General features: G+C 33.7%; 1 protein-coding gene across 5 annotated transcripts in view; it reads right to left on the bottom strand.

Moving 5' to 3' along the window:
- The window catches only part of Vrp1 (Verprolin 1), a 54,385-nt gene extending 34,157 nt beyond the window's left edge, over window positions 1–20,228 (bottom strand). The window contains exons 1-3 of one of the 5 annotated variants that reach the window (XM_089636620.1): window positions 19,446–20,228; window positions 18,705–19,160; window positions 6,529–6,857 (exon numbers count right to left, since the gene is read on the bottom strand). In XM_089636620.1, coding sequence (XP_089492746.1) covers window positions 6,529–6,857; window positions 18,705–19,044 — 669 coding nt within the window. In that variant the 5' untranslated portion in view covers window positions 19,045–19,160; window positions 19,446–20,228. The remainder of the gene's footprint in view (window positions 1–6,528; window positions 6,858–18,704; window positions 19,161–19,445) is intronic. The other 4 variants (XM_089636622.1, XM_089636624.1, XM_089636625.1 and 1 more) reach the window with 4 other exon arrangements.
- Between the last annotated feature and the right edge of the window lie 1,989 nt (window positions 20,229–22,217).

Genomic DNA, 22,217 nt, shown 5'->3' with positions numbered 1-22,217 from the left:
GCTGTTCAGATTATGGGTAAAGCCATTTTAAGTAACGCATCAGTGTTTCCCCAAAATATAAGTCTATCAAAAAATAAATATATTGTTCTAGAAAAAAGTTATTGGATGTGACTGCCAAGCTTTCTGCTTATTATTTATTGTAAATAGTCATTGTTTCACTAGTTTCATATACATATATTATTTGCCTGTTTAGGTAAGCACCTACTAATATACTAGATAGACAACTATGTAAATACCAAACACCTAATTATTTATTCTTATGGTAGAAACCAGTTTCCGATATTAAAATTCGTAAAAACATTTTCGCTTTTTTGAATGCATAACCAGTTAAACAGTTGGAGATATTGTTCACACAGCATTATACCCCAGTGGAAATATCAACATCAATTAATAATTGGTCCAGTGAGTGCTTAGCCCGGCCACAAAACAAACAAGAGGAAGTGGCAAGGAAAAAATGCACACTAATAAAAAGGCGCAAAGCATTTTAATCAGGGGATATAAACACCACTTATTATAAAAATTACTTTCATCATTATTTCTGTATGGCATACTGTTGTTTTTTTAGAGAAGCCTAATCAAGACCAAATTAACAAGTCAATACAAGGAAATTTTGCGCAATTGTAAAAAGGTAGCGAGCATTTGAAGCAAAACTTTAGCGCCGCACAGTTAGGATATTGAGCTTTTTTATTGTTTAAGCTGGGCTTATGTGTGGTTTTCAGAGGAAGCCTCATTTGTGCCAATTTAATACTGACAGTGGCATTTAATCTATTAACTTACATGATACATTACCATTAAACCTACTTGTTCACTATAATCTGTGTTGTGACCTTTTTGGCACATGATACTATTCATTTACGGGTCATATATTCAGAATGCTGTCATTAAAGCAACAGAAGCATTTATAAATAAATAATATTTTCTAGCATCAATTCTGCTTGTAACATAGTTAATTACAAAAACAAATTATAAAAATAATAACACATTATTATTAAAATATTTTCTATAAATTATTTTATTCGAAACGATTATTTTCCAATTTTATATACGTAGTGCATCTTGCAATGAGAAAACAGCAAGCAATATCTGCAAAGTCATATTTATCACTTTCTTCAATCAAATTGTAAATAAATTTTAATTTGCCACTGTATTCTGTCAGTATTAAAGTTAAAAAACAAAGTACGATTCCAATATAATTGAATACTAATAAATATTACATGCGGTACTTTACTGTTTGTCTGAATTTTTGACACAATTAGTTCCAGATTCCAATTCAATGTGGAAGATACTCTCAGCATCACCCTGGTGTAATACCACCATTCAGAATCAAAACATTGCTTGAAATGGCTTTAGCCGTTTTTGATGACCAGATCAGAATAGCCAGGTACTTTCCCACCGTCCTCTTCCCCTACCCACTATCTTAAGCGTGACAACATACCCCAATTGGGGATTGCATAGTCTCAATGGCTCCAGATGGGAGCAGTAGGGACTTTTGTGCAGTATTAACATTTTTTTTAAGGTCTTTAAAAATTTTGAAAATGATACTTAAATTCAAAACAAATATGAGTTCATTGAACCGGTGTTACACAGCAGAGAGACCTACAACCGAAATTAGTATTTTTGATAACATATTATGTTAACACATTGTCGTCGGGACACGGCCTTTGCCGTTTTTCGCGGACTGTCGGTCAAATGCGGGACACGGCAAATGCCGTTTTTGTCGACTGTCGGTTTTTGGCGGGAAACGGCATTATACGGGTTTGTTATCAGCGTGAAATACTATGATTCATAAGTGGAATGGGCTCTTCAATTAGGCGAGGCAACCGCAAAAAAATCTTTTTTGACAAGAAGCAATTAAACATATAAGTTATTGAGTGTGCGCCTTCGACCTTAGGCGACACTGTTCGATTTACGCGATCAGATTTCACACATCCAGCGATTATAAAATTGCGGGCATGGCAAATATATATTATAATTTATTATATAACTATATGGTATGAATAAACATGTTATCTTTTACTTGGAATTTTCAAATATTGAATATTGAATGCTATTTACTGAATTAATATCAGGTTTTTATATTCAGCTTTGAAATGTGGTGAAATTATCACGTAATCAAAGCAATTATAATTTATTTTTTATGATCAAATGTCATATATGATTTCTTTGAAAATTTCAATTGAAAATATTATTTGGTTTAGAAATTGTGTCAATTTTAAGAAAGCGATATATTTATGCGCTAATCGCGAAAAACACCCGCTATGGGCTAGAGTCTATTGTTTGAAGCGCCCGACTACAATGTGTTAAGAAATAATTTAAATTCATTAAATTTATGACTTACAAAATATTACAATATTATTCAGTGCGCACGCAAAAAAATCGCTCCTCAAAACTAATCTTATTACACAGTTAATAAATCATAAAATTCGTTCAATCCGTCGATTGATGTTTACCTTTACATTACTCAAGTGAACTATTTTTTATATGATTTTTATGTGGTTTAAGTTAGTGTGTCAGTTCCTACCCATTTATAATTATTTCAAATGACAGAATTTCTTTAAATTATATTTTGTCTTTTGTTGAAAACTAAATTTAACAATAATTAACGTTAAAAAAATAAATTTAATTTAGCGTGCATTAAAAAAATAAAATTTGCGCAGTTAAACCACAAATGAATACGAGGCTATATATAGTTAGGAATATTTATTAAATTTATGACTCCATTGTGCCCCACCTTTCAAATACGTTGTGATTGTGGTTTGGTAATTTGACCGACATTTACATTTAACAAATGATTCACAGTAAAAGACGTTAAAGCACTTTAAAACAATAACAATAGTAAAGTTGCGTCACAGATAATACTTAAGAGCCGATGCTATAATGGCATTGTCTTACAACTTATGAATGGTTGTCCCAGAAATATACAAGAATCCAATACACAGATAAATATGTATAGATACTACCTCAGCGCAGGTGCACAGGTTCTCCTAGGAGGTGAGGTGTTCACAAAACACTATATTACATTTACAGTACACATCATATATGATTTAAGATTTTCACGGCCAAAAGTATTTTTGTTATTTGTTTTTGGGGTGTTATGCCGTGTTGCGCTAACTGCTTATTTAGCCAACGTTTCGGACAGCATTGCAGTGTCTATCATCAGGGCAGATGTGTTATCATGTGTTATCGATAACACATCTGCCCTGATGATGGACACTGCAATGCTGTCCGAAACGTTGGCTAAAGAAGGAGTTAGCGCAACACGGCATAACACCCCAAAAACAAATAACAACAGTACACATCATTCTTACTTTACACTAACTAACTAAACACATTCATAAATGGTCTCACAATACTCTTGTAAATTATTCCGACTCAAGTATTTGATTCACTTTCACATTATGCCATGTCTTCCTCGGATGTCACCTACTTCTTCGACATTTTGGTTAAGTTGTCTTATCAATAATTTTTAAATAAAAAATTCTGTAGTGTGTGGGTTCTAAATATATTAAAGACTACTACTAGGGTTTTCCAATAAGAGGTGTTATTTTGAATAGCCCGCTATTTCGGTAGATGTTACTTTTGAAGGTGTCATTTTTTGACATTTGACAAGTAGAAACTACGCCATTAATAAAAATGGAACGATACAACGCATTGAAATTATTAAAATTCACATGGTGAAAATTTGGCAGAGACGGTTCGTAAAACTCGAACATTTTTGGGTCGTCGTGAAGCACCTTGTCGGACCACAATACAGAAATTGGTGGAAAAATTCGAGCTGTTGGGACAACTTAGTGATGTGAAGAATAAAACCCGTGCACGTCGCTCAAGAACAGCCGAGAATATTGCTGCTGTAGCCGAAAGTGTTGAAGAAAACCCAGGTTTGTCCATTCCTCGTCGTTCTTTGGAATTAGGCATTCCACAAACGTCATTACACCGTATTTTGCATGAAGATTTGTCTTAAGGCTTATAAAGTTCAGTTAACACAAGAACTCAAGGCGGCCGATCATCAACAACACCTCTAAAATAAAATAACACCTCTTATTGGAAAACCCTGTATTTACATCTAATACATGGTCAAGCCCGTCCATAAACGTAAAGATATGGTACATTCCACTCTATAAATCCATTATGCATGGTACCTGTCAATTAAGAACTCAATAGCCCAAAATAATAAACAACAAACATGTTTTGGTCTCACAAAACACAAGCTGGGGGCACCCAGACCACCTGTTTAATATTCCGATGTCAATACATTGATAAAATTAGTTCTAACTGAGTCACTTCGATGCTCTGATTTCTAGTTTCTATAAATGGTTATAATTTGAACCCACACGCATACTAATTTATTAAAACGAAGACTGAGAAAATAATGAGAAAAGAATGAGAATCAAAGGAGGAGTTAAAGTGTCATGGGTCTCTTTATATTCACTCAAGTGATTTTTGGCATATGACAATTTTTCGAAAAGGTTTTGAGCGATTGCTTGTCAAAATGTGCCAAATTTACAGAACTTAAAAATATGGGATTGGCAGCGAAATCTAGGTGGATTCATTGGCTTTATACCGCAGTAAGCAGTTCATATATTTATATATTAATATTTTTAGGAATAATAAATGGTAAATAATATGGTAAATTTAAAATGTAAAACCAATCGCTCAAGTGGTTATTTAACAAACAAGATGCCGTTATTATTTATTTTTAAATAGACATGTATATTATATAAAAACATAACGTAAAACTCAATGACAGAGAGCAGGACGAAATAAACTGCATTCGAAGTGCATCACATATTTTTTTAATTAAAAAAATATAGAAGCATAAAATATTTGTAATAATGTCAATATACTGATTATTGATAAAACTTAAATATTCAATACTGTGAGGCGTGTGTAATATATACAACATTATATTATGACCATTTGTAATAAAATTTGAGCCAGGATGTGTGCAAAAGGTGGGAGGATCAATAAAATAAAGTGATTTGGGTACGTGATCGTGGTGCAATTTATTGCACAGTTAAAACTTTAATCCAATAGGTTAACACCAGTGGCGGGGTTCAATCGGAGATTAACTGTTTCAGTGCTATGATTATTATTTTGCAAGTATGTATACAAATCGCTATAGATATTCTGTGTTTTTAAATAATAATAATAATTTTAAGATATGGTATTCAATAAATGCAATAATTTGGACAAATATCAATCAATTTTAATGATTTATTTAAAATTATACTAATGAAATTTTACAAATATTATGATATTAAAAAATATAAGATTGCACAGAGTCCATGTAGCGAGCAGCGCATATGAGATTGGATCGCCTTATCTCATTTGCTTTGCTGCACACTAAACACTGGTGTAAATTGTGGCCGGGCCTTTTTTGTAAACCGAATTTTTTTATTGGGTGAAGCTGGTTGTACGGGTTCACTGTTTTTGTGAGCCATGCATTCTTTTTCAATACCTTCTATAATTTCAGATATAAATTGAAGTATGGTAATTTTTTTCCTGCAGTACTGGTTTTATATAAAACATAAGCGTTTAGCACCATTCTTTAGAATATGTTGAACGCAACGTTTTTTCAAAAGTCCTAATCAAGTTCTGTTTTTATATCATTATGGGCTAGTTGCTTCACAGAACTGGAATAATAACAGAATTTGAATACAACTTTCACAGAACTTGAAAATTAACTTTGAAATTGACCTAGCAACGATCAACTTATTTTAATAACAAGTTAAGCACGAAAATCACAGATTTTTTTTTAATTCTTGCAAAATACTATTCCATATCAATTGGTTGTTGACAAATCTCATAGGTTCTGCGCACTCAGGCATCTAGTATATTCCCATGGTTTGCAGGTCTACCGCTTTGGCGCCACTAGTATGTTTTGTATGCACCAAAGAAATATGACAGAAGCTTTCATAGGTGCTGATATTCATAATGCACCTACCGGATTTGGGACCCATTTTGTATTCGCTCTTGGGCAGTATGAGTATCATTCGGATGGGTGGATTTTTTAGCATGGAATTTGAATGATGCGAAAATTATAATAAAACTTTTCTTATTTCTTTATATTTTTTAATGGTAGTTCACTGCACAAACGCACTTTAAAGAAAACTGCCACTGGCTAACACTAATGTTTTGTACGTGATTCCAATAGCAGTAGGTGTCTCAAGCATAAGTTAGAGCATTCTCAAGGATAAACAATACATCAAAATCGAATTGCATGGTTTGATGAGAAATTTTATACATATCTGAAACTTTAAACTAATCAATAAGTCAGGGCTCCCAGATATGATGTATGTGATTATCATAGACAAATTTTATGCGTAGTAGCTACTCCTGTATCGGTGCTACCGGTACACCAGGGGGCATTCTATGTGAGAACTTGGAACACATGCTCCGGCAATGGACAGGAAGTTGTAGTTTAATCAGCTATTTAGGCAACCTTGAGCCAATATAGAGTGTAGGATGTAGAATGGGCCAGTATAAACAAGCCTCAGTAATAAAGAAATAAACAACATAATAACTTACAAGGGTGAGGTTTGTCTTGTTTGATGGCAGGGGCGCAGGGGGCTGAGGGGGTGGAGCCCTGCTCGCTGCCCCCGCTATCCCCGGCGCCGGACCTGACTGTTTGGCTCCCCTGTTCAGGGTCTGTCCCAGCACTAGGCTCAGCTGGCTCACAGACATCTGGGCAGGGCCCGAATCCATCTGCGACAGGCCGGGGGGCCCCCGAGCCTTCTCCGGGGACTGGTGCATCCTGGGTAGGGTGTGCGATGATACCGACGTGGGGGACACTTTAGTGATGGGGGCAGGTTGATTAGTACTCTGATTACTGCTTTGATTAGAGCTCTGATTCCCACCTGTTGAAAATTCAAATTGTCAATGAAATGTAAAATATGTATGTAATAAAAATTAGAGAGCAGCAGAACAATTAAAACCTTTCGGGAAAAGATGATGATGAAGATGGAGAGCTACACATCTTGTTTCATGAATACTTTGTTATTTCGACCGATGGACATGACCCAATCAGAGTATTTAATTCACTTGATCCTGCCATATCTTTTTGGGGCATCCTGATTTCTACTTTCAACAACTTCATCATTATAGTGAAATACGCTTAAGAAGTTCCCACTTAAGAGGAACGGTAGCATGACCCTTTTCATACAAAAAATATTGAACACAATCTAAGCATTTTGATTCGAATTCATCTACAATGTTTTTCATTAAAAATAAATCACAAATTCGTGTGCTGGGTGGGTATTTTCAATTCAATTCCATTTAATAATTCAGAACATTCAGTGAGGTAAAGTTGTTTACGATTTTATATAATAATATCTGCAAACTGTTTACGTACACTAAGGACGGGTTGTTTCGGAAAATTTTAACAATTCTTCAAATTTCAAAGTTAATTTTCCAGTTCTATGAAAGATTTTTTCATGTTCTGTTATTATTTCAGTTCTGTCATGTAACTAGCCGATGATGATATAATAACAGAACTTGATTAAGACTTTCACAGTACCCAGAAATGAACGTTGAAATTTGATGAATTGTTCAAATTCTCCGAAACAACCCGTCCTAAATGAATTAAATTTTGAAAAACAGAGTTGCAAGAAGTTAATTACAAGATAATTAATTATAAGATCGATTGTGCGATTTGTAAGAAATGTATTTCATGATTTACTTTCTGATTAGATTCAATTTTATTTATATTATATTTTATACAATATTATATTATAATATATAATGCATAAATTAAATCCATATAGTCGATGCAAACTCTTAATTCATGCATATGCAAAGTATAGTTGTTTGATATGACAATGCTTGTGAAGCCTTTTGTATTTCTTGTTTTTGATCCAGGTATTTTAACTGCCTTGTTTATCATCTGATAGTGTTACATTTATACTGTCGCTTACAAAAGTTCTCATTTAAGAGATTATTGATTTTCTTAGAATTTTTTTTTTTCTTTTTATCATTTCTTGAACCATAAAAAATAAGCGGTTATTCTGACAACAAAAAGATAGCTACGCTACTTAAGACACATGTAATTTGATAATGATGGTTATTTATGGGTTTGTACAGATTGGCATCAATGGAAAATAATTTATTATATCTCATTAATATGTCACTTTAACATTTTTTTTTCTCTTACCTTTTCTATTTTTATATTTTCTTACACTTTATACTTTGTACTTGTAACTTTATACCTATGTTAATGACACACGTTGTGCAGTATGTTTTTTAAATAAATAAAACTTAGATTTGGATTTCAGGCCGATTAATTATATTTAATAATTATTTTTTTAGGATTTTTTTTTTCTTTTTAAACTTATTTTGGAGGTTATACCCATGTAATATATCATTAAAGAAGAAGATAATAATAATAAATCTAAATGAAACATGAAATAGAACAAGACACAGAAAAATAAAAAGATATTTAATTTAGTTTATATTTATTAGTATTATCCTCTTCTTAAATTATTTTTTAATCAAAAGGTATAGAAAATATCTAATACAGATATGCTATTTTATTTACTTGTAATTTTATATAGGCTATTAACGAATTCAATTTTGTATGGTTTTAGAAGCAACTTTGGATTTTTTTTCGTGAGTTAATTGTAGCTATTAAACAAATAATTTTACCATGACTATGCTAAAATGTTGTGATGAAAAATTAAATAAAACATTGTAAAAAAATATTTTCATTAGTATCAATTTTAATTTATTTAACCCCTATACGACAAGTGAAATTTAATAAAAATCTCAAAGCCAAATTTAGTATTGAAAATTGTATTTGAAATAATAAACACACTGCATCTGAAGGTAGTCATTATTTTACTGTACTGCAACCGTAGCCAGCCAGTAAAAAGTGTTTTCATTGGTATCAATTTTAATTTAGATACAACATATTGTAATCCAACGTGTAAGTCTTCTCTGTAATTTAAATTTACTCCCATGAAAACGCTCCTTTAATCATTTTTAATTCACATTTTTGTAGTAAATAAAGCAAAATATTAAAACAAAAATAATTAACTTGCTAAACATTAATAATTGCCAAAGTTTCCACTAAAATCGCGAGAAATTGAATTCTTTAATAACATATATTATATTTTATAATTTAAAACACAAATAAATAAAGTAGCACATATCCTTATTAGATGTACTATGTTATAATAATACTCATGGTTGAGAAATAATCTTCAAGCGGCCAAATTCAGAGAGAATAACTTCCTAGTGTATTTTCCTAATCACTCGTCAGCTGAGTAATTAATTGTTCTAACCTAACCTATCTTTGGAATGAATTGTTACAATTCAAAATAATAGTTATCGATAAGTTTCTATTTATATAAAGATGAGTGGCTGTGGCGGTCGCGGGCGGGCAGGTGGGCAGCAGGGAATTAAATTTTATACAAATATACATTATTTTGACCTTCACAACAAAGTCTACACAAGATTTTGAAAAACTCTGTGTAAAGCCAGGGCAATGACGGGGACTTCATCAAGTTTTTTTTATAAAATTGTTTTTTTGATAATTTATTCATTGTATTTAAAAAATAAATTAAAAAATTAAGTTCCTGATAGAACAGGGTAGATAATTTTTGTTAACAATAATAAACTTTAAAAAAGTAAAAACTAACAAATGTTTTTTTATTATCAAAATTATACAGTGGTAATACCACAGACATAGGAATTAATAGACGAGAAGATAATGGCGAGGGGTAAAATCAACTGTTGAAGAACGAAGGGAGTAAGGCTGACATATGTTTCTAAAACTGATCTATATTATACGATGTGAATATGCTTAAAATAAAGTAAAATAATGCTTATATATGGAATGTAATACGACAATTGGGTTTATTCTCTTTTTCAAATCTATTTTTACAAGTTTTCATAGTACAAGTCAACATTTTGCCGTGTTATTTCGTAAAATGAACCGATGATGCCTCGACCAAAGTTCGCACAAGAATGATGACGTCACGTTTTCAAATTTCACTTGAGGCCATACGCGAGCACAGCCGGCTCCAATGGAACCGGTATGGGGAGTGGGGATAATACGCTTTTAATCACTTAGGGCAGGTCTACTAATATTCATATGTCTATGGGTAATACACTGTTATCTAAGATTCAAGCCATTATCAGAGTCATGTTTGTATTATTATTATTATTTTAAAAACCTTTTTATTTAAATTTGAAACAATTTTCATTAGTATAATGTTCATAATACATAGTACAAATATTAGAAGGACCATAAATACTGATTTTAAAGCATATAAAATTAATTGATCAATTTTCAAAGCTCTTCTGAATCCCACGTAAAATTTAGGGCGACCACACACGAGACTGGCCACAGTTGGAAGACTATTCCAAAATTCATACATTCAAAAATTTTTTTATGGTAATTTTTGTCTCCCAACTAAAAAGTCTCTCGTGTGTGCACTGTACACATACACCGTAATAGATTTTTATGTCCGCAACTGTTGCAATGCAAATGTCTCCGCAACTAAAGAGTCTCGTCTGCGGGCGCCCTTGTGCTTAATAATAATTGTTGATCAAACAGAAATAGTAAGCTGTGTTTGATTAAAATGAGGATAGATAGAACAAACAAGTACTGGCAATAATAATATATTAATACTGTTAATGAAAAAATAAGAAAATACACAGATTTAGGAAATGAAATAAAAAGAATTTAGCATTCTCAGACTATGAAAATATTACCATTCGTCATTTCGGCTACTGGCACTATACCTAGCTCTCTCATTAAAAATTTAGGCGTATTGGAACTATCAAAAAAAATATATATAAAGATGCAAAAGTCGGTCATTTTGAATACATGTAGGATAACGAAAGATTTTTTAAATATTTATGTTGAGGGATCAGTAGGATTTATAGGCCCTGTTAGGAGTTCTACCGAGCCGAACCCTCTGATATGAAAATATCTGGAGTCGGTGAATTATTTTCCCATTTGATCTCTGGTGAGTTGACGTGTTGTTCTTGTATTGTTTTGCATTTATTTTGCTTATACACGGTGTCCGGAAACTCGTAGTACAAGCGGGAAACTGGAGAATCTACACCACATGGGGAACCCAAAAAAACATAAAGTTTTTTGATTTGAGCATTTTCAAAAAAAAAAAAAAACCAAAAAAAATATTTTTCGGCTATTTTAGGGTTAAAGTTTTTTCTGGTGTTTAGGGTTGAATAACAGATGTTTTAACCCTGTAGAGCAGAAATATTTTATGATTACACCGGGTTAAATGAAGGGTGATTTCAAAATAATGCTTCAAATCCGAGTTTCTTCATTTGTTTTACTTTCAAATAGTTTTAATTAGTTGGGTACTTTGATCTTCAGTAATAATTTATAAGAATTTGATTAAAAAAAAAAAAAAAAAAAAAATCAACTTCAAACTCGATTTACTCGATAACGAAAGCTCAAATAAAAAAAAATATACTACAAAATCGACTCCAAATGTGATGTAGATTCACCAGTTTCCCGCTTGTACTACGAGTTTCCGGACACCCTGTATAATGCACTTACACAATGTTGATTGACTAGATCAGGGGTCTCCAAACTACGGCCCGCGGGCCGTGTCCGGCCCGCCAGTGTCATCCATCCGGCCCGCGACATCTTATGACCATTTTCATCAATCAGGCCCGCGACAACTAATGGCTAAGACCTTACTCAGAAGGGGCGAATTCACCGCGAATTTTTTCGTGCGAATATATATGCTCAATGGCGAGGTACTGAGCACCAATACATTGGGAACTATGTAGGGAAAATTTATTTATTTAATATCAACGGTATAAATATACCATAAACAATGATAACATGTCACAGTTAAAATCGTAGAAATATTTTTAAAAAAGAATTACAAATATATGTGGCATTTGATTGTGAAATGACATTAGAGAGTAAGTAAGTAAGTAAACAAGAGATACAAGTACATAAGTTTCTATAGTGCAAATAAGGTAGAATTAGATTAAATTAATATTGATTGAAAAGATTTGATAGCATAGCCCTCTTGTACCTACCTTGCGTGCAGTTAAATAGATCTGCCACATCTGCGTATCTATTACTAACTTCATGCAACCTAGGTACAAGCGAGTGTTTGGAATACTCAGTCCTGATATTGTTGCATTTAAACAAAATTTTAGAACGAGTAGCTCTCGTGGGTATATGAAATTCAATGAGGTTGGTTAGTTTTTAGATTCTCACGGCCAAAAGCATTTTTGCTTTCGGCAGATCCGGTAGATCCGAAGATCTACCGGATCTACCGGATCTGCCCTGATGATGGACACTGCAACGCTGTCCGAAACGTCGGCTAAAGAAGGAGTTAGCGCAACACGGCATAACACCCCAAAAACAAACAACAAAAAAACTTCAATGAGGTTAATTAAATCAGGACTGTCTATACTACCATTTACAATTTTGAACATAAATATTAAGTCGGATATAATTCTTCGATCTGAGAGTTATAATAAATTTAGATTTTTCATCAAGTAATTATAATTTATATTTTCAATGGGAATACCGAGTTTAAAATTAATGTGTCTTAGGAATTTATGTTGAATTTTTTCGATTGAATCTGAATTTAATTTGTAGTGGGGGGACCAGATCGAGGAGTTATATTCAACTTGACTACGAACCAGGGATGTATACAAAATTTTTAATGTTGAAATATTCTTGAAACCTCTGGAATTTCGAAGAATGAAGCCTAGCATTTTCATTCCTAAATATTATTAATATTATTTATATGCGATATAAAGTTTAATTTAGAGTCGAAAGTTATCCCCAGGTCATTAATTTCTTCGACAGAGGTAAGGATTGAGTTAATGAGGTTAGATTGAGTTATTATTATTATCTTAAAAAATAACAGTATTGTAGTATATCAACATTGCAGTATCCTCCTGGCTTTGTTCTGATTGCTTGGTTAAATGACTAATAATTTTGTAATAACCCTGTCCATTGACAACAATTAACATAAATAAGAATGTATTGTTGACTTAAATTAATTAACATTAGTCACATTAACCATAATAATTTTATAAGATAATTTTTATAGGAAAGTAGGTGTTATGTGGGTGTTCGTCATATGTCGGCATTAAAAATTTCCATTATTTGTAAAATTAATTTTTACAAAAGAATATTTACGATGAATGCAAAATAAAATTGTAAAAACTCAATAACCATTCCAATTAAGTAAGCAGAGAGGAAGGAATGCAACACAACTCTGTTCTGACACATCCCTTGCTTCATGCATATTCAATCACACTCTTTTGTTATATCGACATTTGACATGACCTGATTGGAGTATTTGATGAACTTGATCGTGCTGACTTTTTCTTTCATCTGCTTGCGTGTCAAATATTCTTCCGACACTCCTTTTTCCTTCCATCAGCTGTGAAAGTGTAATTGCCCAAAACCTCTGGGCTATCACCGGGAAATGCTTGGAAAAAGCCATGAGGAACTCCCCCCATGACACCTATGCGGAAGCCTCCTACTTCCTGTGACTAAGATCCTTAGGGCATGCAGGCATTGAAAGGAAGGACCCTCCAAGAGTTGCAATTTGCCTATCAGCCAGGTAAGTCGGTCGACGCGGCACTGCACAGGTTGGTGTACAAACTGGAGCAGGCACAGGCAAAAGGGGAAATGGCAGTAGGACTCTTCCTGGATATAGAGGGAGCATTTAACTGCACCACTATTAAATCCATCGATGAAGTGGCAGAAAGACATGGACTCAACAAAACCACCAGAAGGTGGCTGAAGAACATGCTCTCAAGCCGGATACTTATGATGACAAGGGGTGAGGTGAACATCAGAGTATTGGTGACACGAGGATGTCCACAGGGAGGAGTATTATCACTCTTACCAAGGAGTCTGGTGGTGGATAACCTCATCCTAAAGTTCAACAACAGGGGCCTATATACACAAGGGTATGCGGATGACATCTAACAATAATAAGGTGTTGGGATGCATACACAACCAAAGGCCATATACAGTCAACACTGGAAAAACCAGGTGGAAACTGTAGGCAGAAAGGCATGTGCTCTAATGTGGTCAACAAAGCGAATCTGCGGCAGGACTCAAACCTAAAATGTTACAATGGTTGTACACAGCCATTGTAAAATCAAGAATCATGCATGCAGCCTTGGCCTGGTGGAGGATAATAACACTGAAAACAGTGATGGCCACACTCAACCACATACCCTGTATGTGGAGATTGCATGCATGCAGAGGAATCACAGGAGTCATGTGAACCACTCCAATACTAGCCATGGGAGTTCTGCTGAATTAAACTACACTAATACTACTCCACTAAACTTAGAAATAGAGGGGGCGGCGATGGCAAAAGCCTACAGGTTACAATGGAAAGGTCAATGGAGAGGTGAGTTGCCCAAAAACTGTCACGCGGAGATCGGAACAAGACTGAGGGCGATCAGTCCAACAGCTGGAATGAGGCAGGACGGCAAACAAGCTGAATACTTCTTCAGAGAGCAGTTTAGAGTGACGTACCAAACAAGGGAAGGATGGGACACGGTTCCAGGCACTACCCACAAACGGGAACTAATCTGGTTCACAGATGGGTCCAAGATGGAGGAGGAAAAAGGGGCCGGGGTCTGTTTACAGGGTTCCAAGAGGGAACTTAGTATACCTCTAGGAACACATTGCACTGAATTTCAAGCTGAAATGGAGGCCATCTTAGCTTGTTGTGCACAGGAGAACATACGTATCGGGTACAGGAATAAGAACATAGGCCTATGCTCTAAAAGCCAGGCAGCCCTAATGGCACTGGACAGCAACTGAGGCGACTCCAGACAAATACATATTGAAAGGTGGGTCAAATCCCGGCAGTGGGAGGAATAGGAAAGGGCACCCGGAATGAGGCAATCCAATGTACTCAGACGGACCAGACCCAAGGTAAACCAGACAACTACTCAATATGGACGGAAACTCACTGAGGGAACTGGTAGGACTACTAACGGGACACTGCCATATCAGAGACACATGGAGTTGTTGGGAGTGGAAAACACCAACAGATGCAAGAAATGCGAAAAGGATGAAGAGACTCCAATTCACCTTTGGTGCCAATGTCCCACCCTGTTGGGAACAAGGCTCAGATACCTGGGAAGACACATTGTAGAAACAGAAGACGTAGCCACATATCCAATAACTACCCTGGTGAACTTTATAAAAGGGACTGGATTACTGTTAAATGAATGAGGTAAAATGGGAGATAGCACAATGGGCCTATGGCCTGAGTAAGAGCTCAAAGGAAACCTTACATCAACCGTCTCCAAAAAAAAAAAAAAAAAAAAAACAATAGTGATGCTTTGATAATTGTGATTACAAATTTGAATTATGCTAGTTGTTGGTACACCTTTAAATCCTAATAGTATTATATACATGAGTCCCAGGTGTCAATCAATAATTTGTGATAATGTTCTACTCAGACTTCCCAATATTATTTACCCAATGTAAAAGTCAATAGTTTTTGATACACCTCTATGTTGCAATTTTCATTTATTGCAAGTGACGATTAATAGTTTTAGGCACACCTCTACTCTGAGGTTCCAATTATCATATATCCAATGTGACAATCAATGGTTTTTGGTACATCTTTATTGTGATGTCCCAATAATCATTTATCCAATATGATAATCAATGGAATCAATGAAATACCGATAATTAAAAATAATATTGTGGGTAATACAAAGTAGGCTTTTTTTTGTTTTATGGACAGCAAAGCAGGGTGGCTGCGGTACTTAAGGTACTACTTCTATAAAATTTTCATTGTTGGTGTTTTTATTATTACGTTAGCCGTGAGTTTATTGCCATACAAAATTCTGATTATTTAAAAAAACTTTCATTTTATACTTATTTCAGAATACAAAAATTAACATATATCTACAGCTTGACATACTTAACTTCGCAGTCGGTGGCAACATGAAACTTTGATGACTGAATTATTTTACTACCACTGCATGTCAAACAAACAATATCATTATTATTTTATTATCTGGGTATTATGAGTTTTTTTTTACTAATATTGGATATTTCAAAGATCCATAGCTCCTATAAAAATGAAATTACTAGCTGAAACAAAAGCATTTACTTAGAAATTACAGATAGAAATTGCGGAACAAATTGCATGACTCCACATCTCACCATTTGAATTTTTTTATACTATAGTTAAGTGCTAATTTGAGATTAATATTTTCAGGACAAAAATTTGAAATATATATATTTTTTTTTTTTATGTAATAATTTGAAAATATTGATAACTACTGATAATTCAGTAACTAGATAATATTAGAGAAACAAGAATATTATAATTTAATCTTATCAACATTATAAGGAATGGTCATGTTGAAGTACCGCAAAAGTAAATTATTAAACAATAAATATAATTTACTTGTGCATGACATGAGTAAAATTTTTAGTATTGGAAGTTGGAAGTATGTGCAGTAAAAATTATAAAATTATAAAAATAATCTTTTCAAATCCAACCAGGCGATAAAGTACTTACCTATAGCATATTAATATTTTTACAAGAAGATTATTTTTATTCTATGTTTGAAATGCATATTTTTTTATTCTGTAGTAAGAACTAGTTCTTACAGGTACCTACCTAAGAACTAGTAATAATATAATATTTAGTGACTCAAATGCGTTTTATCCCTGGAAAGTGTTCAGGGAACTTTATATAATAAATATTTTTTTTAAATTATTTATACAGTACCTAAGTAATTATTTATTAAAAAAGGATGTTGATAATATTAGGTAACTTATTTAACAGGAAATGTTTCACACATCGGTTTTGGTTTCACTATTTACCCTAAAATTCTACGAACAGACTAATTAAAAATAAATAATGTATTTGATTTATTATAAATATAACAGGAACAGAATAATTCTTGGTAGTCACTGGTCGTAGAGGTAGAGAGGGTTTTGAAATATCAGTAAAGTTCCTGAATTAACACACTTAGGCCGGGAAAGGAGTTCTAGCCGTTCGGTCGATTGATGCTTAACACCGGGAAGGGTAGTTCTACCTTTTGCGCCGGCCTCATTTCAAAGGCAGAAAAGACGGAATTATTCAATGTTTTTATATATATTTTTTTTTAAAAGAAAGACAAACATTCCCGGGTTACGAATAACCCAACAATGTTTGAAAATCTCTTACTACCACCACAGAAAGCCGAAAATGTTGCTTGTGTTGTGATGGAGGACTTAGCCAGCCGAGGAATCGAACACGCGACGCTCGGGTGAGACCCAAGCGCTATGCCCACTCAACCACTGACCGATATGAATATAATATACTAATCTTTTTGTAAAGGTCACAACTATATGTACATAATTATCGAATCGTAATGCAACTCAAGGAATGAACATGACTCTAACATTTATTTAAAAATTTATCTTCGTGCCTTTCCAATTTCCACTCCAATCTTATCGGTATTTCAACAAAAGGATAGTACATTATTTGTTATTGTAATAATTCAACTCCTGGAATGAGGGTTTTTATGACCGTGAAACCCGATTCGAATTCAAGCAACCCAACTCCTACGTGCAAGCAAGCGAGAGATGTCGGGCGTATTTAAAGAAAGCAGGTATAGGCAAATACCGATAGGTGGTCCGTAATAAACATATTACAAGGTTAATTGAGTTGCATTTCAAATAATATTTGATTTTCGTTTAGTACTTTTATTGCTTGGGTATGCTGAGTTACTATGTAGAAATTTTTATTCAAATATTTTAATTATTTTCGAAGATATAGCGATTTAAAACAAATTAAAGAAATTCGCACGAGACCTTTATTTTCGCCCGGAGACTGCGTAGCGCCAGCGCAAAAAATACCCGGCAGAAATGTGTTAATACACAAAAATAATTAAAAATAACATTCGGTATCAACTTTATTACTACAAGAAACAGCTAATTACGTCGGGGAAGATGGTAAAATATGTCCTAAAGTTTAATTTTTTCTCAATCAAAGTTAAGTTTGAAGGCTGGGTTTATTTAACGCATTACTTATTTAAATAAATCAAACTTAATACTCTGACTTAAATAGTTGTTTCCAGCAATTTTTAAACAAGTAAAGTTTAAGAGCAATTTTTAAAAAAATGTACGTGCAGTGATTTCGCCGTATTTACGGCAACTTTCGGAAATATCTTTAACCACTTGTGTGCCAACGTATTACAAAACCTTCCAAAAAAATAATTTCTCTGGTTATGAGTTATTCTGGTGAAACTACTTATGGTAGATTATATACTATTTTTATAAATATATAAACACTTAACAAAAAACATAATTTCACAAACAAAACATAAGTTATTACAAAAAAAAAAGAATCAGCTGGTGCACCATGACAATTTAGTGGGGGGATACAAAGAGTTAAATAAATAAATAATAATGATATTATGACATGTTTGCCAGTATTAAGTTTATTTTGGTGATATAGTCCATCTATTGAATTTAAAGAATTGAGAAATAACAGAAAAAATGGAGACAAATCATTTCAGGATCATGTTTTGTGGGAATCTGACCTCTCTGCATGCCCTAGGAGTATCAGATGGTATTGTGAGTCATTTCAAAATGAATATCAGGACCTACCTCTGTCGAGGAAAACTTGCTAACTGTGTCAAAGAAGTATACTGAAATCAAAATAAACAGGAAAAGCAACAATGATAATGTTAATATTGTGCAAATATCTTACCGAATCCTTTTCCTGTAGCCCTAAGTTTGGGCATTCCTCCCGCAAACAATCCACCGAGGGACGGGGGGCCCCCATTCATAGCGGGCCCGGGACCTCGGGGACCCACTCCATTACCCGCATTGACGGGGGTCACTGCAGTCGCTTTGCCAGAAATGGCAGGGGCACTCTTGTCCACGGTCACTGCCTTCTTCAACTTGGCTCCCTGTCGGATGGACAGCAGTAGGTCATTCCTGCCCTCCGAGGAATCCTTCTTGCCCCGAGACTGCGCCAGGCCCAGAGGCGGAGGGGGCCCCGGGGGCGGCGGGGGCCCAGGCGGAGGTGGCGGCGGAGGCGCGGGCATCTTCACTTATATAACCTCACTTTTCACTGAACTAGTTTCGTCTTCATCCTGTTTTGCGGTGTTTATTGGTTTCTTGTGTTATTTTACATTATATATTCTAATATGTACATTCGACACTGAAAATAAATATTACAAAGAATGAGCATCGGCGCAACTGATGTGTCAAAAGATAATATGATAAATAATGATGTATAGTTATTAGTCAACGAAGGAGTCGCTTATCTGCGATATATTCGAGTTAAAAGATAATACATATTACACGATAAAGAGTGTTTGTTGAAAGGGAACAGTAACCGTGAGCCGTGCATTCGGTTGGAGTAGGAGGAATGTATTGAATGGGATTTGAATGCGGCAGACGACAGAATGTTAGTTGAATAGTAATTAGTACGAGATTGACCAACCCGTGTGAATCAGAGATTAATCACTCGAGAGCTAGAATATGTAAATGTCATCCAGAGCTAGCAGTCCATTGTGACTCATTTCGAAGATCATTTTCAAAGGTCACAATGCGGAGAACACATTAGCACGCGCACCATTTGTTTTTCTCATAATCGACGATCGGTTTGTTGCCAAACATGGCAAGTCAAACAGGAGGTATGGTGTTTGCTGCACTTGTCATTTCTGCGATTACTTGGCAGGTGTCACCCGAGTTCCGTAACTGACTAGCCCAAATTTATCATTTTATTATCCGGATCAATGAAGGGGGGATAATTCGTGAAATGTTTGATTATTATTCAAGAACATTATCAATTTGTAAAATGTGTAGGCTTAAGATGAGTGTTTTGTCAATGTCTAACATTGTTTTGTAATTGCGCGTGAAATGCACAAAGGGGTAAAGGGGCACGTTTATAAACTGAGAAACATACGTGTAATTACATAATTACGGAAACATAACACTAACGAGAGTAACACGTCAAAAAATATACGAACGAGTTTTCACAACTTTCTACAACTCCACCTCGCACTAAACATGGCCGAATTTGACGAGTGATGACATTGCGCAGGAGACCACCGCGCAGCAGGGAGGGGTGAGGGGGGCAGATGTCTCCCGCGGCCACAGCACTATTTCAAAATTAAACAACCTACGCGGAGAATCAACTCTGATTTTAAATACTAATAATAAAACAAGCATTACTTTCTGGGATTTTTACCTCCCGGTAAGTTAGCACGAAGGTATACAAATAGACATAAAATAAACCATATTTAATTTGGAAGTATGTAACCTTGTTAAGAAATAGTATTTTTTAATAATTAATTGTTTTTCAAGTTTAATTTGTCGAACTACATTTTAATTTCAAGTTTTTTATTCATGTATAGTTTCATAATTATACATGAATAAAAATTATAATTATGAAACTATACATGATTTTTATTCATGTATAGTTAAACTAAAGTTGAAAAGTTGAAACTATACATGAATAATTTATTTTCATATGAGTTCTGCGGTCTGATTATTATTACACCTTACAGCTGTTTCGCCTTCCGAAGGCACAGTTTTTAAAAGGCCTCTGGGAGACGTTATAAATAATGAATGTATAAACTGTATTAAAAAAATAATATTATTAAATATATTTTTTATGCATCTCTATATTATCTCTAATCTCTAAATAGTACAAAACAAAGTCGCTATCCGCGTCTGTCTGTTTGTGAGCTTAGTTCTTCTAACCCTTAAATGCATACTGTTGCAAAACTGCAACATACCGTTCAAACCACCTTTAACTCTTTGGTGTATACTTAATGCATGCCGTTTTAGAATTATCAAGTTCACGGTAATATATTTTATCGAGTGGCATCACCTTTTTTTTCTTTCACGAATGTAAAATGTCACTTTTTCTTTAACAAAGTGAAGATTCTCGAAAATTGGTTGGAGATTAGAATTACAGTTTTGTTTTGCTGTTATTATTTTGATTTTCTTAGGTAAGTAGATACAATAATACAATACTTATATGTAATAACTCGTATTTTTCCGGTACACTTATTAGTTTTGAGAAATTTATTTGGGTTTTTTATTTTTTTTCATACGTAAATTGTTCATATTAATTTTTATTAAATACATGGTGTTGTAAACCTGCACAATTTTTTTTTAATCAAATATCATTAAAAAATTACAAAAAAATAAAATTCTTTATATTTCCTTGTATATGCATGTAAATATCTACAAAATATATTTTTTTCCAGAAAAATAAATAAATCATGCATTTAAGGGCTAAACTATACAACGGATTTTGGTAGGGTTTTCACCATCATTTAGAGAATTTCTTCCAGAAGGTCTATACGTAAATGTCCACATGCATGTATTATATAATAATACATGCATGTTAAAATATATATACATAAATGTCCACATGCATGTATTATATAATAATACATGCATGTTAACTAACTAACTAACTAACCGCAGGGGTAGGCAGAGAGGATGGACCACCAAACAACTCGGTCTTGGCACACATTTTTTGCCTCATTTACTTTCATACATACTCTTCTATTATATTTATAGAAAGTAGAGAAAGTCAATGTTTTGTAATCAAGTCGTAAAAAAAATATTTTCGGCTGTTTTCATTGCTAACGCCGGCTAAACCTCATGAGATACATCAAAATAATGTACTACAATATTGTAACAAAATAACTTTGTTTTTAATACCACTTTATGGTATATATTTTCAGTACATAAAACTAATCAGTTTCGGTTCACTCTGAACCTTCATCAGGGTTATATAAAAACATATTGTGTTTGTAAAAATGAAATGAAAAATAAAATGTATATAATGTACTAAGTTGCAATTGTATATCTTAAAAAGGCCTCATAACCTCAAAACTTACACCAAACCATTTATAAGTCGACGAGTAACGCCGGGTACACATCAGCTAGTTAAATAATGACGATTATTTTGGCATGCTTTATGATTAATATTTTATTAATAGAATTGTGTACAAAACTTATTGTATCAAGAAAATAGAAATTGAAAGTTTGCAAATTTCGAAAATAAGTTTTTATGATAACATAAAAATAAATATTTACCTAGGTATTGTAGTATCTTTATGAAAACACAAAATTTTGGCGTATAATTTCGGTGAGATTAATGATAAATTAATTATATTATAAAGGAGAAAAAAAAAGTGATCTTAAAAAACATTGCCTGGAGGATTTATAATACAGGGTGTATCGGCACGTA

The sequence above is a fragment of the Hesperophylax consimilis genome, chromosome 10, assembly GCF_061612785.1.
Source record: "Hesperophylax consimilis isolate HC1 chromosome 10, BYU_Hcon_1.0, whole genome shotgun sequence".
In the NCBI taxonomy this organism is placed as follows: domain Eukaryota; kingdom Metazoa; phylum Arthropoda; class Insecta; order Trichoptera; family Limnephilidae; genus Hesperophylax; species Hesperophylax consimilis.
Note: the sequence above shows the minus strand (reverse complement) of the source record. Positions and strands in the feature narration are given on the sequence as shown.